Source organism: Biomphalaria glabrata, chromosome 1 (genome assembly GCF_947242115.1).
Source record: "Biomphalaria glabrata chromosome 1, xgBioGlab47.1, whole genome shotgun sequence".
NCBI lineage: Eukaryota > Metazoa > Mollusca > Gastropoda > Planorbidae > Biomphalaria > Biomphalaria glabrata.
The window spans coordinates 63,634,589-63,661,430 of record NC_074711.1 but is presented as its reverse complement, the minus strand read 5'-3'; the positions used below and the strand labels follow the sequence as shown (position 1 = coordinate 63,661,430).

The window sequence follows — 26,842 nt, the reverse complement described above, 5'->3', positions numbered from 1 at the left end:
AACATGGAATTAGAATTAGTGACTAGAGGTAGGCCATGGAGAATCAAGTTTGACTCCAATTAGTGACTAGAGGTGGGCCATGGAGAATCAAGTTTGACTCAAATTAGTGACTAGAGGTAGGCCATGGAGAATCAAGTTTGACTCCAATTAGTGACTAGAGGTGGGCCATGGAGAATCAAGTTTGACTCCAATTAGTGACTAGAGGTGGGCCATGGAGAATCAAGTTTGACTCAAATTAGTGACTAGAGGTAGGCCATGGAGAATCAAGTTTGACTCCAATTAGTGACTAGAGGTGGGCCATGGAGAATCAAGTTTGACTCCAATTAGTGACTAGAGGTGGGCCATGAAGAATCAAGTTTGACTCCAATTAGTGACTAGAGGTGGGCCATGGAGAATCAAGTTTGACTCAAATTAGTGACTAGAGGTAGGCCATGGAGAATCAAGTTTGACTCCAATTAGTGACTAGAGGTGGGCCATGGAGAATCAAGTTTGACTCCAATTAGTGACTAGAGGTGGGCCATGGAGAATCAAGTTTGACTCCAATTAGTGACTAGAGGTGGGCCATGAAGAATCAAGTTTGACTCCAATTAGTGACTAGAGGTAGGCCATGGAGAATCAAGTTTGACTCCAATTAGTGACTAGAGGTGGGCCATGAAGAATCAAATGATTCCAATTAGTGACTAGAGGTGGGCCACGGAGAATCAAGTTTGACTCCAATTAGTGACCAGAGGTGGGCCATGAAGAATCAAATGATTCCAATTAGTGACTAGAGGTGGGCCATGAAGAATCAAGTTGGACTACAATTAGTGACCAGAGGTGGGCCATGGAGAATCAAATGATTCCAATTAGTTGTTTGTTTGTGCTAGACAGTAGCAAGACGTGAATCCTGGTGGCATGAATGGGAACTATAAATAGTATTAATCCTAAAAAGCTGATGCTATAACCGAAATAATGTTTCAAACAAAATGGTGATAAAATTTACATTAGGAAATGAAAGAGTATGAGTACATTCATAATATGAAAAAGAGCAAAATGAACGCATGAGAACATTGAAGCAATTAACAAAATGGTAATTCGAACATAATGACGATATGAAATAGTATAACCCAGGGGTTCCTAAACGTTTTTGATCTTTTCTAGACAGCACCAGTCCAAGTGAAGTGCTACAGAAATGCAAAGTATAACAATTACTAATTATAATAATTCAATTTGTTGGAGAAGTATTTATTGAAATTATAACCTTTGTTTCAAATAAAATGTAAAAAAATAAATAATGACTTGTATGAACGTGATAAGATTAATGAGTGTGTTTATGATCGACTCAAATCTCTAAGAAAACTGATATCTAATGGGTTTCATAATGGCACTGAATACAAGTCAACTAATTTAACTGATAATGTAAAATTGGGATCTGTTTTTGTAACCAGTATTAATTGTATCCTTGTTCAAACATTGGTTTAAGTTCCTCATTTGTGGATAGTTCAATTAGCTATCCCTGTATTAGTATGGACTCGTCTGTGTTTCGGATTTGTCCACGAGCAAAAGAGTTCAAAGCGTTAGTTCTGGTCTGCATGAAGAGCAATGAAATGTTGACAGTAAACAATCAAATCTTTCTTCTCGAGTTTGTCATTTCGAAAGAGTTGAAAACTGAGAACATTCTTCTCTTGCAAGGTTTTGATTATACTGTCAAACGTTTGCAACCAACGCAGATATAACTTTTACTTTTCGTGATTATACAGTCAAACGTTTGCAACCAACGCAGATATAACTTTTACTTTTCATGATTATACAGTCAAACGTTTGCAACCAACGCAGATATAACTTTTACTTTTCGTGATTATACAGTCAAACGTTTGCAACCAACGCAGATATAACTTTTACTTTTCGTGATTATACAGTCAAACGTTTGCAACCAACGCAGATATAACTTTTACTTTTCGTGATTATACAGTCAAACGTTTGCAACCAACGCAGATATAACTTTTACTTTTCGTGATTATACAGTCAAACGTTTGCAACCAACGCAGATATAACTTTTACTTTTCGTGATTATACAGTCAAACGTTTGCAACCAACGCAGATATAACTTTTACTTTTCGTGATTATACAGTCAAACGTTTGCAACCAACGCAGATATAACTTTTACTTTTCCTGAAATATAGTCTAATTGGTCACCTTGATGTTTGAAATTAGTTTCTTTAAATTTGGCAAATAAATCAATCATATAAGTTATGTCATTTTTTTTTAGTTAATTACATCATTGTCTTTACTATCCAGAAATTCCAATACTGATTCTAAAAGATCATAGAACCGATTTAAACATGCACTCTTAGATAACCAACGTACTTCCGTGTCAAGTATTAAAGATTACAATCTTCGTCATTGACCAAAGTTGAGCGAATATTCTTATTGAAGGCATTCCCTTGGATTTGTATTGACTGCTCTAATGATTGAAACTAGTGATCTGTAGAAGCGGTCAATGAAATAGCACTAAACGAAAGGAATTTGATGAATGATACATTGTACTGAATATACATTCGGTACAGCTTGTTTTAAGGATGTGAGAAAGCCTCGGTATCTTTCTAACATTGCCGGAATACCGATGGTAGCAACAGAAATGATACTAGGTAAGGACATTGCTTTTACATTGAAACACTTGTTTCTAATTAAACATTTAGCAAAAAGCAAAAGCAAAATGCTTCTTCTGTTAAAAATAGTATTTTATCTGATATACTTATATACGACATGAGCTAAAAGTAAAACGTTTCCAGTTTGATTCGTCAAGCGGAACAGGAAATTCAGGTGTTTTTAAGTATTCTCATAAAGTATTTTCTACGTACTTTGCCATTCCATCAACCCTTCTTTGTACTGTACTCTCATTAAGCAATGTCTACGTACTTTGCCATTCCATCAACCCTTCTTTGTACTGTACTCTCATTAAGCAAATTCACGTACTTTGCCACTTCATCAAGCATTTTGTTGTGTTGTGTTGAATTAAGTTGAAATCTATGTATAATGTCAAAGGCTAGTTTATGCAAAACAGCGCGTATAACCTCAGTTACAGCTGATAAAATAAAGTGTTCACTAATAGTGTACGGCTTTCCGGACTTATAGCAATCAATAAAGAAATGTTCTAAGAAACACGCAGTCCATCGTCACCTTGCTTGAACACTTACCAACGTGTTGAGAAATACAGAATTGAGATGAACTGCCTCAAAACAGCGTCACACAAGACTTTTTTAAAATATTAAACCTAACGCAGACCCCTGGCGCTGTTCAGGGACCTTCAAATCAATTGTATCCTTCCACGGACCCTGGTACCCAATTGGGCCCCTTAATACACTGAAGATTTTATACTTTTCTATTTATATGGGCCCCTTGAGCGCAATGATTGTTGCTTGCGTTACAATTTCTTATGTATTATTTCAGACTTTACAGGACTGTTAGACAATATTGGGTTATCAGACATACGGTCTACCAGCCTAGCTCTATTTAAAATACAAAAGGTTATATAAACAAGTGAATGCATGAGCTGTCGCTGCCTTTACAAACTTTACATGTTTACATGGATAGCTATTATTAACATATGGCACTCGTGGGTCCTGACCATATGGTACTGCCAGGGCCGACTTTAACACCCGGTCTGTCCCTGGTTGACTCCCTTAATCACTATGAACAAAGCTTCCAATGCAGTCGACAAGCGTTTTAATAGAGTTTGACCCCTCATCAGAATTTATTTTGAATCGTAAATTCATAATGTAAATATGGATTAGCATATTGATAACAAATTGATGTAAATTACAAATCTAATAGATCAATTATTCTTTTCTCAGCAACTGTCTAAAAATCCCAGTTTAGATAGCTTAGTATAATCAAAATAATCCTACTATGTAGTGTAATATTTTATTTTCATAATAAATTATTATAATATAAATCCAAACTTTAAAATGAACTGTACTTTTATATCTAGAATTAACTGCTCCATCTTTTGTGTTTGAAATATCGAAGCAGTGACTTCAAGTTGATCAGGGGAGAGTGTACCATTTGACCTTGTAACCTGCCTAAAGTTATTGCAACATTTGGTGTCGAAGAAGTTTCGCACTAATACCGTCACAAAAACCTAGTCAAAAGTTTTGCTGAAATGTTCGTTGATTTCAAATCTAAATTGAAAAGGGTTTTTCCACTACAATGTTTTTTTCTTCTATATCAAATAGAAATGAGTCTAAAGGCGGAGTTCCCAGTGTTGTAAGAAGAATTGTTTTTTTCACTTTGCGCGTCACGCTTGTCGTCATAATGGAAGAGTAGCGAGTGTGTAACATGTGAAGATAACTCGGTTGGGATTCAGAGAAAGTTCTTCCTGACGTTGACCACATCCTGGAGTCATCGTGGCAGCTTTAGAACAATGTTATCTTCTCAAATCTGTGTCGAGAATGCCATCAAGCTCGTGGTACAAGCTACAACTATTGAAGGAAAGGGTCTATTTTTTAGAGTGTACGGTCTTATTTTCCAATGTATATTTTGCATCTGTATGCAGTTTGTGTATTCTATAAATGGTAGCTAGATTTAGAATTAAAATATGAATTAACTTCAATGACAATATTGTTTTAATGGCCTAATAAATATTACGTCTAATATGTTAACAGTGTTTTTGAAGTATATACACAATGTTGTCCATGTTTTAAAACAAACAGCTACTGTATCCCTGTCTATTAGGGCAACATGACCTTTAAAAAATAAACAATAGAAAATCTTCAAAGCAAACAGTAAGATCAACAGCAAACAGTAATATCATAAACAACCAATCAGACATGTATTTCAATAGCACGCTCTGTGGACGCCATAAGCAGCTGCTGTACATACGTACACAAATTAAACATAGTTTGAATTTTTTTTAAATTCCAAAGCATTATAGATATTTCCAAAAAGACAAATTAGTTTCAGTTTCTTTCATATCTATAATGGGAATTCGACCGTAAACAGCATTTTAGCACTATATTTCAGAATTGGTTTCTGTGTACGTCAAATCCTTTTGCAGATTTATTTCTAAACATAAAGGTTTGCTCAGACAAGAAAAACGGTATACAATGGACTCTAACACTACATCTGGAAGACCTGGACTTCGTACACAACACATGCCTCCAAACTGACCAGACTCTCGAAAGACCAGAGAGAAGACCGGACTTATAAGAATTTGATATACTCTGAGTAGATTTATACATTCGCTTAACCAGGATATTTTTGTGGATGAGGGGGTGGGAATTAGGGCGGAGTAAATATTGTTCTTTGTGTGCATAAAATTCGTATTTGTTATTTAGAGTACAAAATTCGCTCTTTCTAAACATTCATCAACTTCATAATAAAGGAATAACCTTGGTTAAAACAGTATTTTAAAAAGTATTTTGCTTTTTTTTTTTTTCATCTTTTAAATCTTCCAATGCGATCAACTTTTGTAGAATATTTTTAAGACTAATAGAAAAATATATTTTCAAATCTTATAGAAGCATGTGTTCTCATCTGTCAAAACAAAGATTATAAGATTTGCCTCCCTTACCAGCAGGGAATGTTACACATTATCGGCAGTCATGCCTCCCCCTACCCCAAGATCACACAGATTGCCCAGATGTAGATGGTAGATATTTGGAAATGAAACTGGGCCGTACATTTGAACTTATACTTTATAAGTCTGTAAGTAAATTATCTCCTAATTTCTTTGTAAATTCAGATCTTTCTTTTTGGTTGTAAATATACTTTCTAAAGTCTAAAGTGTTTTTATATTGTGCTTACTTTTTTTTACTCAATGTTTTGATTTCAAAGAATCTATGATGTAGCCTCTGAGTCTACCCTGCTCTCATGGGTAGCTAACATTAGTTGGGGAAAAGTAAAGGCAGCTGGTCGTTGTGCTGGCAAAACACGACATCCTTGTTAACCGTGGGCCACAGAAACAGATGACCTTTATATCATCTGCCGTATAGATCGCAAGGTCTGAGAGGAGAACTTAAGATGTAGACTCACTGTGTCCAGTGTGTGACTAGATTTTCTAGGAATATTTTGACATTGCCAAAACATGTTTTGAACTAACCAATCAGAAACTGGCCATTAACAAGATCTACAAACTTATAGAACATTCTTGTAGGCAGAAGCGTTACTAGAGAGGTGTCATCCGGTGCGATTAGCTTCGGGTGTAACGCCCATCCCAGTAAGCCCATTACAAAAAATAACTTAACAATTCTATAAACATTTCACTCAGTTCAACAGAGCTCACTTGATATGAAGAGAATGTAGAACTAAATTGGAGAGGAATTTTTGAGCGAGCTTATTTTGAAGTGCGCCGTCTTTAAGGATGTTTCTCTGGGATCTAGATCTCTACTACACGCTCGGAACTATTTGAAAACAAAGATTATAATATAATCTTTGTTTTCTCTTGGTTTTCACCGTTTCTTCAGGTACAGTTTGCTAGTTGGTGGTCTCTAAACATAAAAATGTGTTTGTGTTTTTGGTCTGTCATTGTGGATTACAATAATTTAAAACAGTCTGATGCTAAGGACATTTTTTTTTCATCCAGATACACATTTGAAATATTTTCATTAAAATATTTCTTTAACAAAGATGTTGATTTCTGCGTATGGGCGTAGCCAGGATTTTTTTTTTTTTTGGTTGGTTGGTGGTTTTAAGGGAAGAGGATTGAGCCTCAAAACTCCTCATTGCTACGATCATGGAACTGTTTGGTGACTTAAGGTTTTGAAACAGGAGGAGGGTTAAACTCAAAACCACCCACATATCATATATTTGTAATAGGGGTGCACTGGATAGTAGCTCTGGCTCCGGACGAATATTCGGCCATTTTTTACTATCCGGTCAAATATCACTGCAGGACAATATGTATAAAGTAGACATAATTTCATTTATGTTTGCTATGTATTAAAGTTTATATCAAAGTTTATATTTAAAATAAAATAATGCACTTAATAATATATGAATAAACACCAAACAATTTTAGTGCAAAGACAAGGCGTGTTTATATTAATAGAAATGAAGCATATCTTTATAAATGCGCATCATATACATAACTACAACTGTTGGCACATTTAATTTACTTTGTCTTAACCCTTGAGAGGGCTAGTTAACTACGTTACGTTGACCAGGCGTCTGTCTAGCTGTGCGGGTATATCTCCAGAGGTGAAGATGAACAGCTCCCACCCCTTTGTATTTGTCTAGTCCATAATATTCAAATCATAGATAGGCATGTGACCACATTAAGACAAGATGGACGTAATGCCAGCATGGTGACACTGAGGGAAACGAGTTTGTTTACTTCGTAGAAAATCTTAATTATGGGGCAGGACTTCAAGCCACACCTATACAAGGGGTACCCGGGTATGAATTTGTTTACTTGGGAAAATATGTAAATTAAGTGGCTGGACTACAAGCCATACCTCTACACGAGTGCCGAGATTGGTTACTTGGAGATACATCTCTGTTAGGAAACTGGACTATATAGAACACCTTTACATGAGTGAACATTTGCTACACAAACCATCAGTATATTACAATATTTTATAGCCCTGTAAGCCATTAACTAATTATGTTGCTGGTACAAGTGCAACGCTTAGATTTGTGTATAGTAGAGTAAAAGACACTGACCGGGGCTATCTTTAAAGGGAGAGCTTAAAGACACTGACCAGAGCTATCTTTAAAGGGAGAGCTTAAAGACACTGACCAGGGCTATCTTTAAAGGGAGAGCTTAAAGACACTGGCCAGGGCTATCTTTAAAGGGAGAGCTTAAAGACACTGACCAGAGCTATCTTTAAAGGGAGAGCTTAAAGACACTGACCAGAGCTATCTTTAAAGGGAGAGCTTAAAGACACTGACCAGGGCTATCTTTAAAGGGAGAGCTTAAAGAAACTGACCAGAGCTATCTTTAAAGGGAGAGCTTAAAGAAACTGATCAGGGCTATCTTTAAAGGGAGAGCTTAAAGACACTGACCAGGGCTATCTTTAAAGGGAGAGCTTAAAGACACTGGCCAGGGCTATCTTTAAAAGGGAGAGCTTAAATACACTGACCAGGGCTATCTTTAAAGGGAGAGCTTAAAGACACTGACAGGGCTATCTTTAAAAAAGAGAGCTTAAATACACTGACCAGGGCTATCTTTAAAGGGAGAGCTTAAAGACACTGACCAGGGATATCTTTAAAGGGAGAGCTTAAAGACACTGACCAGGGCTATCTTTAAAGAGAGAGCTTAAAGACACTGACCAGGGCTATCTTTAAAGAGAGAACTTAACATCCCCTTATATCTTTTTTTTAGCGGCCCCCGAAAGGGGAAAAGACGCTATTAGTTTTGTGCGAAATGTCTGTCCGTCTGTCCGTCCGTCCCGTTTAGATCTCGTAAACTAGAAAAGATATTAAAAATCCGACATCACAATATTTTAGACCATTCAAAATTCTGATGCAATGGCTACTTTTTTTTCTGAAAGCGAAAAATCAGTTATGCAAGCAGTTTTTTAAAGAGAAAAAGCTAATTAGCATGCATTATAAGTTAGACCTAAATTAACACGAATAGTAATCTTGTAAACGCCATTTTCGTGCACTTTTGTTTTTATTGCGAAAATGTTTTCTTTTTTCTTTTTTAGCATTCGAATAAGAGATTGAGCCTTTTCAAAACAATTATATAAGACTTTAGTTAGGCCAGGAGAGGCGCGGTATCTGAGAGGTACAGCGCTTGGCTTCCGAACCGGGGGCCCCGGGTTCGAATCCTGGTGAAAACTGGGATTTTCAACTTCGGAATCTTTAGGCGCCTCTGAGTCCACCCAGCTCCAATGGGTACCTGATATTAGTTGGGGAAAAGTAAAGGCGGTTGGTCGTTGTGCTGGCTACATGACAACCTCGTTAACCGTAGGCCTCTTAGATCACAAGGTCTGAAAGGGGAACTAGTTAGGTCAGCTTCACATCTAACTTTGAATTCCCTTGCACCTATCCTTTGATCTGCTGTACCGTTGGGGCACTACACAAGATCTGTCAACCTTCTTTATTAATTCTTATCTCTCATTTGTCTTTAATATAATTTCAATTGGATGTTCTTTCTGAAAATATTGAAGCCTGCCTAGGTGGACACTTCGGGGGCCGATTTTGAGTTTGTGTTTCCACACAAACTGTCTTTGTAATCTTGTTATTTCTTTATGTCGGTAATAATGAAGATATTTCTTTCATACGTTACAGCACAATAAAATAAAACAAAGATGTGCATGTCTGTGTATATGTGTGTGTGTGTATGTCTGTGTGTATGTGTGTATGTCTGTGTGTATGTGTATATGTGTGTGTATGTCTGTGTGTATGTGTATATGTGTGTGTATGTCTGTGTATATGTGTGTGTGCTTGTCTGTGAGTCTGTGTATATATGTGTGTGTATGTCTGTGTGTGGGATTGTCTGTGTGTCTCTGTGCATGTCTGTGTATATATATGTGTGTGTGTCTGTGTATATATATATGTGTGTGTCTGTGTGTATGTGTGTGTGCTTGTCTGTGTATATGTGTGTGTGTATCTCTGTGTGTATGTTTGTCTGTGTGTCTGTGTGCATGTCTGTGTATGTGTGTGTGTGTGTATGTCTGTGTGTATGTGTGTGTGTGCTTGTCTGTGTGCATGTATGTGTATATGTGTGTGTATGTCTGTGTGTATGTGTGTGTGTATGTCTGTGTGTCTGTGTGCATGTCTGTGTATATGTGTGTGTATGTCTGTGTGTATGTGTATGTGCTTGTCTGTGTGTATGTGTGTGTGCATGTCTGTGTGTATGTGTGTGTGTGCATGTCTGTGTGTATATGTGTGTGCATGTCTGTGTATGTGTGTGTGCATTTCTGTGTGTATGTGCATGTCTGTGTGTATGTGTGTCTGTCTGTGTGTTTGTGTGTATGTCTGTGTGTATGTGTGTGTGCATGCCTGTGTGTATGTGTGTGTGTGTATGTCTGCGTGTATTTTTGAATTGTATTAAAATCTTTAGAAAGAAAGCTGCTTTCATTTTTTTTTATTCTATTGACTTATTTATTATAAAACGGAAAACCCAACAGTCAAGTTTAAAATGACATAAAAGAAATTGATCGAGACAAACGCATTTAGATTTAGCAAACAAAGACAAAAATACTGGACCTTAGCAACTAGTTTACGGGTATAATAGATTCACATGCTGGATTGATGCCAATGTGTTTATTTTCTTGCTATTTTCTCAGACTGAACTCTTTGGACAATTACTAAAAAAAAAAAAAAAGAAGAAAAGGTCTTCTAGCAAAAGTCACATGCCATTCTGTTAATCATTACTTGGATGACTAAAGTAACTTGTTTTGGTCGAGACTCATAATAAACATAAAAATAAATCTAGATATATCTATGTTTTTACAACATAATGGATATACAAAAACATAGATCTAGGTTTGTAAGCGCCAGAAAAATTTATCATTTAGTTTTTTTTGTGTACTCTATTAGCTCGAAATTCATTCCTTGATTATTTACTATTCAATTATCTCGAAAAAATGAATTTTAAGTTATTTCAAATTCAGTAGATATCCAACACCCTCAGTGAGTTTGATCTTTTGTTTAAAATATAACCATTTCCTCGTCTAATTCTATTAGCTCAGATTTATACAAATGAAAAAAAAGTCTTTTGAAGATACAAACAGGAAATGAATTTATGCTCCGAGACAACGTTTCTCACATTGTTCTCCCGCCAAAATGTTTAGTGAGGAGACTGTTTTCATTCCTCTTTCTCCCTGACTCCCACATCTTCCCACGTTGAATCGTTGCCCGGAGTAAACACTCACACAGTTGGTTTCCACAGCCCCAAACACCTCCATTATGTAGGCCCTAACCGCAAAGGAGTTTTGCGTGACAATTTGACAAATCGTGGATGAACACGTGATATATACATGTTTGGGTGTGTCAAAGAAATGGTGTATTTCTAGTCAGGGTCCGGAAGAAAATAGTGACTAGGTTTGACTACATTTTCAAACATACTAAGATAAAATACTTACTGTATGACGTTTATTTTTTGTTCAACATCTATTGGTAAACAGACGTATCATATAATCTATTATTACATAGCTGCGTAATGCATACACCTTTTTTTTTTTTGTTAAAGTGCATTATTTATGCATATAGTAGATTTATACTAATATCTCTTCAGTGTCTTATCTTTAGAACCTCTGAGTGTCCCCCCCCCCCAAACCACCACCAACCCCTCCCCACAATCAACAACTCACCAGGACTACTCTATCTTTACGATCATTAATTTTCTGTTCCATTTGGTCGTAATGGTTTATGTTTGTTTTTTATAGTTTATAGCTTCTCCCCCCCCCCCTTTCCCAGTAATTTAAATGTCACGCATCGCACCTTTGTTGGAAGCCACAAGATGGAAGCTTTGTGCAGAGGGTTCATGAATAAGTACAGCGTCTTAGTTTAAGAAAAACAAAAACTACAAATACATTTTGCGAAAGAAATCGTTTTAACTAGTTTGATTATGAGGTTTTTGTAAGAAACTTTGTCCATTAAGTATAGTGTCATTTCCGAGAGTGAAACCAACGTGTGAACAACATCCAAAGTGAACCGTGTAGAAAGTGTACAAACATGTTCATCAGTTTCAAACAGTTTGAGCTTAACAGCGAGATGTGTTTTAATTGACAACTGTTACCAACACGAGTCTCTGAAAAGCAAGTAGCTAGTAGTAAATAGTAATCAGTAGTTATAAAGGGAAAAAAAATTCGATTGAAGATAAAGATACTTTTATTGTTAGCTGACTACTAGCTGGTCTCAGTATGCTGCTCTCGGTTTCCCTTGATATGTTGACCTATGTTGATGCTTTTCGGAGGCAAACTATTTTTCCCGAAGCCGTGGCGGATTTTATAGTTTTGGGACGGTGTTCTATGCAAGTAAAGGAGACCGCATTATAATGAATTGAGACTCTTTATTAGAATCCCCCCTAGGCAGCTAATGGGTGTGGGGTAGAGCACTGGCGGATCCAGGGGCGGGGAGTGATAAGGACGATCTCCCCCTGCCCTCTAGACCGACCCCCCTTCTAAGGGGGAGGGCGAATTGTAGTAGAGAAATCACATAATTTTTTATACAAATTCTTTACTTATGTTAATAATAAATACTAATTATTTACAGTTCAATCTATTTTAGATTATGTCGCCCCCGATTATGTTGGGTAAGGGGGACGATTGCGTCATTAAACCTACTGCCAATGGAACTCACTGCATAGTGAACCCACTGCCAAGAGATGAGTTCTTAGAGGTTAAACTCTTGGTGGCTAGAGACAGTTAATAATCTGGTCATATCTGTCTGAACTTGTTTCAAAAATAGATTCCTGCCTCTTCGGTTATCAAAGGAGATTTCGAGAGACTTTCAGTTCATTCTAAATCTCTCTCTCTCCCTCTCTCTCTCCTTCTCTCTCTCTCTTTCCTCTTTCTCTCCTTCTCTCTCCTCGCTCTCTCTCTCTCTCTCCCCCTCTCTCTTACAATGACTTGCTCTCTGTTTCAAACACACACACACTCGGGTTAACAAATTATAAGCAACCAATTGTATACAACACAATGATGGCACAGATAAAGTCACTTCAACAAGTCTCAAAACTCAATTTGACACCAAATGTTTATGACGTAGATCAGTGATGCCACGGCCCGCGGGCCACACCATGCCCGCGACGTGATTCCGTCCACCCCGCCGACATGTCGGCATTACACGTAGAAAATCCCCTCTCCACAAAAATAAAAAAAAAAAATCCTCCCCTACGTTAAGGTAAGTGGCTTAGTAACAATAATAAGCCAACATATTTTTTAAATTAAAAAAGAGTTACTCTTTCTAAAGAACATAACGTTCAACAGCTTTGTGCAGCCAAACTCCGAGTTGTTACGTCATCTATGTGGCTAGATAGTTAAAAGTTGGTTTTAGATCAACCTTTCATGAATTAATGTTAAGTACTAGATTCACGGGTTTCTCATAAACATGATTTATTGTCCATTTCCTTTTTTTTTTTACCTTTTTGTTGATGTGGCCCTCAACACGAGTGTCGGAAATTTAAATGGCCCGCCGGCTGAATAAGGCTGAGCATGACAGTAGATGAAAGAAGATCGATGCTAATCTACAGGTTTTCTAACCATTTTCTTTGACTCGCAAGAAGTTTGCAGTCTTAAATTTAAATTAATTTTTTAAAAGTTGCGAAAAAATGTGACTGAGATTAGTCCCATTAACATCTTCGGAAGTGTCATGGTCATGTAGTAGACTCATTTCTTTCAAAAAGTAAACTGATTAATAAGCTTTTAATAATTTTTTTAGATATCTAATGTTTTAAACCTAATAAGCTTATGAAATATTAATCTTGACTCATAAACTACGCCAAGCTTTAAAGGAAATGCAGATATCTGAACGCCTTAATGTATAATGGTTTCTGAAGAATTATAACTTTTTTTTTTTCAAGGCTGAGTCCTTCATAGTAAAATGTACCGTCTCCAATGTAAACATAAGGGGAACTGATCCATGCTGTTCATTAGAAAAGAGAGTTAATTTTTCTTGATCGGTGACGTAACATCTAAGAGGAAAATGACTTAATTCCAATCTAGACATTAGGCTATCTTTGCCTTCTGGTGACGTGAGAACATGTCTGCACGCAGTTCGATGAGGGAAATCCTTGTTTACAGCTGAGGGTAATGGGATGGGAGGGGAGGGAAGAGAGTGGGTTAGTGCTTATTTTGTGTGTGTACTCAGCCAAGTTGATAAGCAGAAACCTGGAGTGCTCCCGTTCAAAGGGTTTTCCCATTGATAAGATGATAGCCTTGTTTTTTTTTTATCCTTTCACAATCTTCACAGATTCTAAGTTAAAAAAAAAAAGCAAGTTAAAACATAGAAAGATGTGCAAACTGGATTTTTTTTTCCACGCGTTCACACAAAGAATTCACGCGTATGTGTGAATGAACTAGGTTCTCAAGTTTAGATACAAGACAACATCAGAACATTTGTTCTAAAAAAGATATGATTTATTTTTATGTATCAAGAGTTCTATTTGTTCTTTGAGATTCATTGTTTAAAACTTCCTCTATCATTGCCCTCAAATTTTAAACTCCGAATTTACCATCTAAATTAATTTTTAAAAAATATTTATCCTCTAATTTCATCTTCCGAATTTATCATCTAACTTAATCCTCCAAAATGATTCTCTATTTTTATCCTTCAAATTCATTCTCAATAGTCATCCATCAAATTCATTCTCTAACTTGTCCCTAAAATAGAACCTACTAACTTGTTTTATAATTTCATCTCCGAATTCTACCTCTTTTAAATCTTCAAGTTCATCCTATATTTTTATCCTATAAATTCATCCTCTATGTGTCATTTCATCCTTGAAGTCCATCCACTAACTTTCCTAGCCCACAAAATAAACAAGCTTATGTTTAGAAAAATGTTAATTATAATTTAACTTCAAAGCCAACAGCAACAGAGACTACTGGCAATCCACATAGATGTCTACAATGGAACTTAAAATCAGTATATAGATAATGTATACATATTGTTTAAAATAGAAACTTCAGCAAAAAGAATGGGTACACTGAATTCTAGTCCTAGAACCGCTGGAAGCTAGAACGTTGAATGAAACACGTGACGTAATGTATCCAAACTGGAAAAAGAAAAGGAAAAACTTACGATGGGTGAAGGGTTCCCAGGAATATTGTCGTCCAGAGAACTTCTTCTGGTCGTTCAGGGAACAAGCTGTTTCTCGTGATGAAACATGGTCAGAGGAACAAACCTGGGAACATAAACAATACATCTCTTTTCACTGATAGATATATCGTAAGCATGCTGCATGTCAGTGACAGTATGTTATTGGCAAGGGAAAACAATGTCCAAGCCCAAATCTAACTGACTTGATGCCAAATCTAACAGACTTTATACCAAATCTAACAGACTTTATACCAAATTTAACAGACTTTATACCAAATCTAACAGACTTTATACCAAATTTAACAGACTTTATGCCAAATCTAAGTGTACTGGGTGTTCACTTATAATTATCAAATATACATTTAACTTAAAACAAATTTATGAACAATACTATTCACTTATACAATAGAAACAAGTCCTAAAAGAAATAGAAAGGCACAGACCAGGGGTGGGCAAATTACGCCCACGCTCCACATGCGGCCCGCCGGAGTGTTTTATGCGGTCCACGGACACCTACAGAAATCAAGTGTGCCCACAGTATCAATATATATAATTCTCTTCGTCGCTCAAGAGTTAGGACGAGAAGAAGAAGTAAGGGAAAGATCGCTCTCTTATTTCTGCGGATAGTCACCCCACGAAAAAACAAGAGGGGGGGGGGAGAACAAGTATTCACAGGTCACTACGGATGGCTGCCTGGTCGTGCGGTTTGCGCGCTGGACTTTCGTTTGGATTTATCGATAGTCCAGGGTTCAAACCCTGCCCGCTCCCACCCCCTTCGTCCTGTGGGAGATTTGGACTCGGAAGTAAACTATCTTCAACTCTGAAGGAACATCCGAAACATGTAAAACATTTTACAAACACTAAATAGTAGCGCCGGACTTAACCATTGTGACCAACTTTGGGTAGGGAAGCGGATAGTAAGTGAAAATTAAGAGTTTGTAATAGAAAATAAATTCGTCTTTGCATTTTATTCATTCTTTACTACGTACAGAACTACTTTACGAGCCTTGCGTGTAGCGATGTCATAGTGTATATCATAAAAATTTTATTTCCTACATAGATCACGTTCAATAGCAAGAATTACCAAATGTTTCAATCTATCTTTGAGACTTGTTGACCTCAAGTAATTTTTTATTAGTTTGAGGCGCGAGAAGCTTCTTTCACTAGATTCCAGAATTACATAATGCCGTTTTTTTTAATCGCGCTTAGGATTTGCGTTTTCCATATTGAATGACACCCGAAAATGACAATTTTTGTCTATCTATTTCAGGAGATTAGTATTAGTTTTCAAAAGATTTTAATAGTTCCCGGATATGTCCATGACTTTTTCGTATATTTAGCAATTTTAGGAGATTTCCAGGAGCTCATGGTAAATCAGGAGGCCGCGGGAATCTGTTATAAGTTATAAAATGGTTTAATTTAATAATTTATACACCTAGAATTAGCGCAAGTCCTATGAAAGTACGGGGCACACTGAGGACGCATAGGTTGCAGTGGCCTAAGGCCGGCCCTGCAAAATAGCGGCGTATGCTTCACCGCCGGTCGACTAGTTTAACTATAAACGGGAAAGTTTGCACAAAGCTGCATGAAATATCAAACATATTATTAACCTAAATATCTCAGTGATCAAACTTATCAGAGCTATGGGTCTTAACTACAGGCAGTACCGAAAGGTACTTGCAAATTTGGAAACAAAACATTCCGATGTTTGGGGTTCACAGCAGTATCCGCTGACTAGGCATAGGCAAGGTATTGAGAAGCATATGGAATCCCAAGGAAGAAATTGTTATGTCCCTTGAAGGACATTGACTGTGACTTTACTAATAATCCTAATGAAAAGTGGAAGACAGACTTCATGTTTTTCTAAATGTACATCGCTATACTTTCAAAAGCTTTCCCAGTTCTGCAGGCAAACCAATTGCAAATAGGTTTTTGTTATTTTCCTTTATTGAACGTTGAACTATGTTTATTGCAATGATTCAAAGTTCAAAATTTATTTGGATTCCTGGATGGTGGAATATAAAAGCAAATTTTAAGATGTAAAGAATCAGTTTTCAATACCCTCAGCTCCCCATTTAGTGCAGAAGCTGATTCAGTTTCAGGGGATATAACCGTCACCTCCGTGAACATTGAACATTCCTAAACTGAGCGTCAACTGTAGGTTATGACCTTTATGACCTTAACTTGAGAACCTCTCAAGCCAATCATCATTCCCAAATGTCTTGCAGAATTCATGCGCATCAGAAGAATATCGCATTTCGTACCGAATTCGGTCAAACAGAATTTCTCTTTCAGTTGCATCCATGCACTTGGCAATGTGCTTTTTAAAAAAATAAGCTTACTAAAGCAGCATCTCAATTTAAAATGCTTGTTTGTTTGTTGTGGATAGTTTCAGCCTGGAACTAAGCTCAGATCACGTGACAAGTTCAACACGTACCAAAAGTGGGTCTCGTGAAACAGTCTGGACATCAACATTTATCCATTTCTTTGCTAGTAGAACTATATATATATATTGGCATTGTCTTCGATGACACACATTAAGAATATGTGCAGTATTTCATACGATCAGGCAAAGTCTGTGTGGCGACCTAGATTTTTTTACATTATTTCTTATATCTGACAAAACAAGAATCAATTGGAAAAAAACAGTTAATTAACAATTGGTAATTAATTATCTTGTTTGGTATCGAACAAGAGAAAGAAATTGTACTTGACAGATATATCGTGATGTGATATAGGTACAGATATCATGATATTGGTTGAATTAGTCCACTTTATGCTTGGTGTAGAGAATGATATAAATATATTTCAAATGTTTATAAAATGTATTTATAAAGCGATCACGGTAACATTCATCAAGATACCCCCCTCCTTTCTCTCTCCCCCACCACCATTGTTTCCACGGGTCCAGACAGATAGAATCGTAGTGCTATTTGAATACTAAAAGTATGAAATAGCAATAAACAAAAACAATTGGTCAAAATATTTGTAATGGCACAAATTTATAATTGTTAGTCTAGTTCTATTACAAACTAATTAAAACAATTACACTTAATATAAGCTTTGATTTTGGTAATAGAATTTAGATAGTATTTTTTGCCTTTTTTTTTTTTTACTAGAAGGGAAACCATATGCAAGATATTAAAAATTCTAATAAAGAGCATCTATAAATAACTAAAATTGTGTGTCTTGTAAGTTAAAATAGTTATGTATAAAAAGAAGTTTACTATTTGTAAAAGTGCTAAAATGAACAATAACTCTTAGTGAAAATGATTATTTCATTGAAATACAAGGTGGCCAGAGTTGTTCCAATACCTCAAGTCACACATTCGGAGTGGGCAAAACCTAGAGCCTCATGGATGGAGACGCTTCTCTAAGAAGGCTCCAACTATATTCCCAGACATTTAATGTATATCGTTGGGAACAGAATTTCTAGCTTGTTGACCACACTAGGAAAACTCTAATTTGGCCGTATAAGCATAAAAAGTAAGTGTAAGTATAAAACATACTGTTAAAGTATGGCTAGAGGACTAGAAAATACTTATCTTGAACAGACTTCGGGTATTTCAGCATGTAGGCCTTATTCATTAAAGAGCTTATTATTGACGCGCTAGTGTGCAAATGTACATATAATACCGATATCTCTCTTCTTTAATTAATGAAATCTATATATCTGAATGACTAACTAACTAGTCAACTAAAAAGTCAATTCAGTTCAACACAAAGTAAGTCTCTTGCCTACGCTCATAGAATCTGGTGACTGATGTTTGGATAGTCTTATACTGAAGACGGGGTTTTATCGTAAATTTCGTAAGGGGGTTTAAACTCAAAACCCCCTTGGTTGCGCTGGGGCAAGTGGTGGTTTAGTATTAAAATCTCACCTAAAATTATCAAATTCAAAGCAAAAAATTAGTAACTAAATTACGACGGGGGGGGGGGGGTTTCACACACACACACACACATATATAAAATCCCTCCAAACCCCCGCCCCCTATTAAAAATCCTGGCTTCGCCCATGCATGAGATAATATATTTAAGAAATATATAACCCTACATTCAAATTGGTACAGTAGGCTATATCAGTAACATTAACAAGAAATAATCATTAAGACTCTTTTAATGAATAATACTGTTCTTTATCGGCGAAATAATGCACAAGTGACAACTCTGAATTGATATCGCTTCAAGTCGTGCATTCTGTGCAGCAAAGACATCTATAACAACATCTACATCGATACTTTCTAGTATTTGTGACTTCAATGACATTAAAGCCATGCTAAACCTTTCTTGCGTCATTGTGCTCTTGAGTTAGTTTTTTTTTTATTAACTTGAGCTTTGAGAATGATCTCTCACATGACGCAATGGAAGTGGCCTGAGTTTGCAGTATTCGAATGGATCATCATAACCATATGAAGCCAGCTTCCTCAATATGTCAAGTGGTGATTATGGTTTGGTGATGAAAAGTGCTCGTGCATCAATGACATCATTGAACAAGCGGTACGGGACAGTAGACATCGAAGCATGAACACATGGTAATAATTCACCAGCAAAATAATAATAATAATAATAAGGCTTGTGTTCGAGTCCGAAGATTAATAAGAAATGCAGTATTTCCTATATCTACGCAGCCCAGCTGTGATCTACATATTTTGCCACATCCAGGGCAAGCATAACCATTGACCTGCTGGTGGTCGATTAAGATTTTCTTTTCGCCGTCTGGGTCTGTCCTCGGCAGCGGATTTTCTTCAAATGTGTATCCCATTTCCTTTGTATAAAGGGACTTCTTATGGTCTATTTATATAAATGAGAAAAAAATCATAACTCAATTTTATAAGTAAAGCGAATGCGGAATGCGTGAATGTAAAAATAGTATGAATGGAGCTATCAAAATAGCTAATCGACTTAAATTCATTTTTCAAATAAAAACATTTGCTTGTAGGCCTACATATATTGTCATAACACAGCTTCTCTACGCCTCACTTGCTCACACTGAACATGCTATTTAGCTCGCGGTCAACGAATTTAAGTACGCTGCCGCCTCTTTTGGTTTAACTATAAACCTCGGTAAACCCCCGGCATGAGCTTCTTAAAGTCCGACAGTCACGCTGTCACAGTCACAGTCCCCGTAAGGGGGACGAACATTTGCCAAAGGCAATCTTATTTAGTGAGCTGAAAGTTCGTCGGCTTAACAGAAACGCTTCTTTAGAATACTAACGCAATGTTTTTAAATTTCTTTCGAAAAAAAATGTGCCTTTTTTTACTTTGTTACAAAGTGCATGTTTTACCCTATAAGGTAGAGATTTTGTATCACTTGATGCTTCGTACTAAAGACTTAATGAATTGCAAGATTAATGTCTCAACGTAACCATTTGAGAAGTTACACAGCAAACACTTTCTTCCAAGTCAATAATAGCCAATACTTTTAGGCCATGTAAACGACTGGACTGTGAAGTTCTGAACGAATGAACACTGGTGCCCAAAAGACCCCCTGCGTTGTTAGAAAGAAATGTTCATGTTCGTACAACTTTTGCCTACAAGGTTTGGCAAACTATGTAGGTAGCAGCTGCATTCCTAATTAATCTTCGGACTCCAAGACAAGCCTTATTATTCGTGTCGTCTTCTATAACCTAATACCAGCATTGACCAAGTTTGTTTTTCTTTCTTATATACATTCTGCATTGCCAATCTCCCTGTGGAATATATCAACTTAGGAGAGTATATAATCAAGTACATATATCACTGCTTCGTTGTATACACATATTAACCTTCGACCTTTCACATTTTCCCCTTTCTCTTGCAGCCTCTTGAGCGTACACTTTCTCAACTTCCGCTTTCAAAAGGTGCATTCCGTCATACCAGGTCAAAGTTTGATTCTGGGAGAAAGTAAAATCTTGACCTTCTCGTCAAATTAAGTAAGCAGCATTGGGCTAGATAGGCATTATGAGATTTATAATTGAATTTATATTTCACATGTCAATATTAAAAATGGACTCTACCGTCTGCTCTCTCCCTTCATTCAGTTGAGGTAATAAAATGAAAATATGTAGATCTATACTTTTGGTGTTTATCATTAGAAACAGAAATTTATAAATGTTGTTAGTTATGCACACACACACACAAACAAGATTACAAAAACAGTTTGTATGGAAACACAACCTCAAAAATCGGCCCCCGAAGTGGTCCACCCAGGCAGGTAAAAAGGCAGGTATCAATATTTTCAGACAGAATATTATAATAAAATTCTATCAAAGGCAAATGACAGAGAAGAATGGAGAAAGAAAGTTGACAGATCCTGTGTGGTGCCCCAAAGGTCCAACAGACCAAGGAATAGGTGAAAGTAAATGTGACGTTAGATGTGAACCTGGCCTAACTGATGTCTTATAATGAGTATCTAATTGATCTAATTGTTTTGTAAAGGGTCAATCTCTTATTCAAAGCCTCAAGAAAAAAAAAACATTTCCGCAAAAAAAAAACAATAAAAGAAATTCCTTTAGTTTTGTGTTCCGCGATGGTATGGACATTCGGCAGTTCACGCGATAATATAAAAAAAAAACTACTTTTTTTGCATAGTAAATAGATTTTTCTCTTAAAAAAAACATTTTTTTTGTGTAAATGTAGTGTTTAGTATGACAAAACTTAAATAACTTATAAATACAATTGTAAAAAAAATATTTTTTGACCAAAAATCTAAAAACCATCATCATAAATGTGTAAATAGGTAATGACTCTTACTCAAAAGCCTCCAATGTGTAATGGTATTAATCGTGACTAGTTGTAAAAATACTGTATTTTTATGAAAAAAACTGCTTGCATAATTGATTTTAAAAATTAGATTTTTCGCTTTCAGAAAAGAAAAAAACTAGCCGTTGCATCAGAACTTTGAATGATCTAAAATATTATGATGTCCGATTTTCATTTTCTCATCTAGTTTCTGAGATCTAAACGGGACAGACGGACAGACAGATCACACAAAACTAATAGCGTCTTTTCCCCTTTCTGGGGCGCTAAAAATTAGAAAAAAATTATTTAGACTTTTTCAACTCAAGTTTCCTTATACGTGAGTGCAATGATCTAAAAAAAAAATGCACCCCCAAGAGTCAAATCTCGTGCTGGGTTAAAGAGTTCAAAGTTCAAGGATGTGCCCTCTTGGTGTAGAAACTAACAGAGAAACATCAGCTCGAAAACGAACGGAAAGTGGTGCATCTCGTCACCCATGTCATCCGTTGTACGACGGATAGATCTTCATCTAGTTTGTCTACAATAGAAAGAGAAGAGAAAGATAGATCTTCATCTAGTTTGTCTACAATAGAAAGAGAAGAGAAAGATAGATCTTCATCTAGTTTGTCTACAATAGAAAGAGAAGAGAAAGATAGATCTTCATCTAGTTTGTCTACAATAGAAAGAGAAGAGAAAGATAGATCTTCATCTAGTTTGTCTACAATAGAAAGAGAAGAGAAAGATAGATCTTCATCTAGTTTGTCTACAATAGAAAGAGAAGAGAAAGATAGATCTTCATCTAGTTTGTCTACAATAGAAAGAGAAGAGAAAGATAGATCTTCATCTAGTTTGTCTACAATAGAAAGAGAAGAGAAAGATAGATCTTCATCTAGTTTGTCTACAATAGAAAGAGAAGAGAAAGATAGATCTTCATCTAGTTTGTCTACAATAGAAAGAGAAGAGAAAGATGTTTTGCGTTTTCATCCCAGCCGCTAGTTTTGTTTTTTGAAGAGACGAGATTTTCTTTTCGATATCATTAGAGAATTTATCCCTAGAGAATCTATCCCTAGAGAATGTATCCCTAAATTTCTTCATCCCTAGATTTGTCGCGTGGGGATTCAGAAGATGTCTGAAATGATCCCTTGGAGCTAGGAAAGAAATATCTCGTGTGGGGGAGAGGGTAGTGGAGGTGTAACTAGTCTCACAGGTATTAGAAACGTCTGGGAGTGAATTATGGCAGAGAAAGAGAGAGATAGAGGGGAAAGAGGGACAGAGAGAGGGGGAGAGAAAGGGGAGAAAGAGAGAGAGAGAGAAAGGTAAAGATACAGACGTACAAGTAAGGAAAGAAAGAAAGAGAAAAGCTTAAGCTATATAGAAATCATAGATAGATGAAGACAAAGAGAGTAACAGAGAGAGATAGAAGGTAGAGAAAGAAAGAGAGAAAGAAAGAAAGTTTATAAGACATAGGCATAGTGGTAAAGAAAGAGAGACAGGCCAGAGACATAGTGGTAAAGAAAGAGAGACAGGCCAGAGATATAGTGGTAAAGAAAGAAAGAAAGGCCAGAGACATAGTGGTAAAGAAAGAGAGACAGGCCATAGACATAGTGGTAAAGAAAGAAAGAAAGGCCAGAGAAATAGTGGTAAAGAAAGAAAGGCCAGAGACATAGTGGTAAAGAAAGAAAGAAAGGCCAGAGACATAGTGGTAAAGAAAGAGAGACAGGCCAGAGACATAGTGGTAAAGAAAGAGAGACAGGCCAGAGACATAGTGGTAAAGAAAGAGAGACAGGCCAGAGACATAGTGGTAAAGAAAGAGAGACAGGCCAGAGACATAGTGGTAAAGAAAGAGAGACAGGCCAGAGACATAGTGGTAAAGAAAGATATAAAGGCCAGAGACATAGTGGTAAAGAAAGAGAGACAGGCCAGAGACATAGTGGTAAAGAAAGAGAGACAGGCCAGAGACATAGTGGTAAAGAAAGAAAGAAAGGCCAGAGAAATAGTGGTAAAGAAAGAAAGGCCAGAGACATAGTGGTAAAGAAAGAAAGAAAGGCCAGAGACATAGTGGTAAAGAAAGAGAGACAGGCCAGAGACATAGTGGTAAAGAAAGAAATACAGGCCAGAGAAATAGTGGTAAAGAAAGAAAGAAAGGCCAGAGACATAGTGGTAAAGAAAGAAAGACAGGCCAGAGAAATAGTGGTAAAGAAAGAGAGACAGGCCAGAGACATAGTGGTAAAGAAAGAGAGACAGGCCAGAGACATAGTGGTAAAGAAAGAAAGAAAGGCCAGAGAAATAGTGGTAAAGAAAGAAAGGCCAGAGACATAGTGGTAAAGAAAGAAAGAAAGGCCAGAGACATAGTGGTAAAGAAAGAGAGACAGGCCAGAGACATAGTGGTAAAGAAAGAAATACAGGCCAGAGAAATAGTGGTAAAGAAAGAGAGACAGGCCAGAGACATAGTGGTAAAGAAAGAAAGAAAGGCCAGAGACATAGTGGTAAAGAAAGAAAGGCCAGAGACATAGTGGTAAAGAAAGAACGGCCAGAGACATAGTGGTAAAGAAAGAAAGAAAGAGAGACAGGCCAGAGACATAGTGGTAAAGAAAGAGAGACAGGCCAGAGACATAGTGGTAAAGAAAGATATAAAGGCCAGAGACATAGTGGTAAAGAAAGAGAGACAGGCCAGAGACATAGTGGTAAAGAAAGAGAGACAGGCCAGAGACATAGTGGTAAAGAAAGAAAGAAAGGCCAGAGAAATAGTGGTAAAGAAAGAAAGGCCAGAGACATAGTGGTAAAGAAAGAAAGAAAGGCCAGAGACATAGTGGTAAAGAAAGAGAGACAGGCCAGAGACATAGTGGTAAAGAAAGAAATACAGGCCAGAGAAATAGTGGTAAAGAAAGAGAGACAGGCCAGAGACATAGTGGTAAAGAAAGAAAGAAAGGCCAGAGACATAGTGGTAAAGAAAGAAAGGCCAGAGAAATAGTGGTAAAGAAAGAGAGAAAGGCCAGAGACATAGTGGTAAAGAAAGAAAGGCCAGAGACATAGTGGTAAAGAAAGAAAGGCCAGAGACATAGTGGTAAAGAAAGAGAGACAGGCCAGAGACATAGTGGTAAAGAAAGAAAGAAAGGCCAGAGAAATAGTGGTAAAGAAAGAAAGGCCAGAGACATAGTGGTAAAGAAAGAGAGACAGGCCAGAGACATAGTGGTAAAGAAAGAAAGGCCAGAGAAATAGTGGTAAAGAAAGAGAGACAGGCCAGAGACATAGTGGTAAAGAAAGAAAGAAAGGCCAGAGACATAGTGGTAAAGAAAGAAAGAAAGGCCAGAGAAATAGTGGTAAAGAAAGAAAGGCCAGAGACATAGTGGTAAAGAAAGAGAGACAGGCCAGAGACATAGTGGTAAAGAAAGAAAGGCCAGAGAAATAGTGGTAAAGAAAGAGAGACAGGCCAGAGACATAGTGGTAAAGAAAGAAAGAAAGGCCAGAGACATAGTGGTAAAGAAAGAAAGGCCAGAGAAATAGTGGTAAAGAAAGAAAGACAGGCCAGAGACATAGTGGTAAAGAAAGAGAGACAGGCCAGAGACATAGTGGTAAAGAAAGAGAGACAGGCCATAGACATAGTGGTAAAGAAAGAGAGACAGGCCATAGACATAGTGGTAAAGAAAGAGAGACAGGCCAGAGACATAGTGGTAAAGAAAGAGAGACAGGCCAGAGACATAGTGGTAAATAAAGAGAGACAGGCCAGAGAAATAGTGGTAAAGAAAGAGAGAGAGGCCAGAGACATAGTGGTAAAGAAAGAAAGGCCAGAGAAATAGTGGTAAAGAAAGAAAGGCCAGAGACATAGTGGTAAAGAAAGAAAGGCCAGAGACATAGTGGTAAAGAAAGAGAGACAGGCCAGAGACATAGTGGTAAAGAAAGAAAGGCCAGAGAAATAGTGGTAAAGAAAGAAAGAAAGGCCAGAGACATAGTGGTAAAGAAAGAAAGGCCAGAGACATAGTGGTAAAGAAAGAAAGAAAGGCCAGAGACATAGTGGTAAAGAAAGAAAGGCCAGAGAAATAGTGGTAAAGAAAGAAAGAAAGGCCAGAGACATAGTGGTAAAGAAAGAAAGGCCAGAGAAATAGTGGTAAAGAAAGAAAGAAAGGCCAGAGACATAGTGGTAAAGAAAGAAAGGCCAGAGAAATAGTGGTAAAGAAAGAAAGGCCAGAGAAATAGTGGTAAAGAAAGAGAGACAGGCCAGAGACATAGTGGTAAAGAAAGAGAGACAGACCAGAGACATAGTGGTAAAGAAAGAGAGACAGGCCAAAGACATAGTGGTAAAGAAAGAGAGACAGGCCATAGACATAGTGGTAAAGAAAGAGAGACAGGCCAGAGACATAGTGGTAAAGAAAGAGAGACAGGCCAGAGACATAGTGGTAAAGAAAGAGAGACAGGCCAGAGAAATAGTGGTAAAGAAAGAGAGACAGGCCAGAGACATAGTGGTAAAGAAAGAAAGACCAGAGAAATAGTGGTAAAGAAAGAAAGAAAGGCCAGAGACATAGTGGTAAAGAAAGAAAGGCCAGAGACATAGTGGTAAAGAAAGAGAGACAGGCCAGAGACATAGTGGTAAAGAAAGAGAGACAGGCCAGAGACATATTGGTAAAGAAAGAGAGACAGGCCAGAGACATAGTGGTAAAGAAAGAAAGAAAGGCCAGAGACATAGTGGTAAAGAAAGAGAGACAGGCCAGAGACATAGTGGTAAAGAAAGAAAGGCCAGAGAAATAGTGGTAAAGAAAGAAAGAAAGGCCAGAGGCATAGTGGTAAAGAAAGAAAGGCCAGAGACATAGTGGTAAAGAAAGAAAGGCCAGAGACATAGTGGTAAAGAAAGAAAGGCCAGAGAAATAGTGGTAAAGAAAGAAAGAAAGGCCAGAGACATAGTGGTAAAGAAAGAGAGACAGGCCAGAGACATAGTGGTAAAGAAAGAGAGACAGGCCAGAGACATAGTGGTAAAGAAAGAGAGACAGGCCAGAGACATAGTGGTAAAGAAAGAAAGAAAGGCCAGAGACATAGTGGTAAAGAAAGAGAGACAGGCCAGAGACATAGTGGTAAAGAAAGAAAGGCCAGAGACATAGTGGTAAAGAAAGAAAGGCCAGAGACATAGTGGTAAAGAAAGAAAGGCCAGAGAAATAGTGGTAAAGAAAGAGAGACAGGCCAGAGACATAGTGGTAAAGAAAGAGAGACAGGCCAGAGACATAGTGGTAAAGAAAGAAAGAAAGGCCAGAGACATAGTGGTAAAGAAAGAGAGACAGGCCAGAGACATAGTGGTAAAGAAAGAAAGGCCAGAGAAATAGTGGTAAAGAAAGAGAGACAGGCCAGAGACATAGTGGTAAAGAAAGAAAGGCCAGAGACATAGTGGTAAAGAAAGAGAGACAGGCCAGAGACATAGTGGTAAAGAAAGACATTATGTAGTAGCGGC

At 37.2% G+C, this 26,842-nt stretch overlaps 1 protein-coding gene across 4 annotated transcripts in view; it reads right to left on the bottom strand.

The window, feature by feature from the left end:
- The window catches only part of LOC106074765 (uncharacterized), a 113,469-nt gene that overhangs the window by 27,262 nt on the left and 59,365 nt on the right, over positions 1–26,842 (bottom strand). For all 4 annotated transcript variants that reach the window (XM_056007415.1, XM_056007428.1, XM_056007420.1 and 1 more), the window contains exon 6: positions 14,674–14,776. In XM_056007415.1, the coding sequence (XP_055863390.1) occupies positions 14,674–14,776 (103 nt within the window). The remainder of the gene's footprint in view (positions 1–14,673; positions 14,777–26,842) is intronic.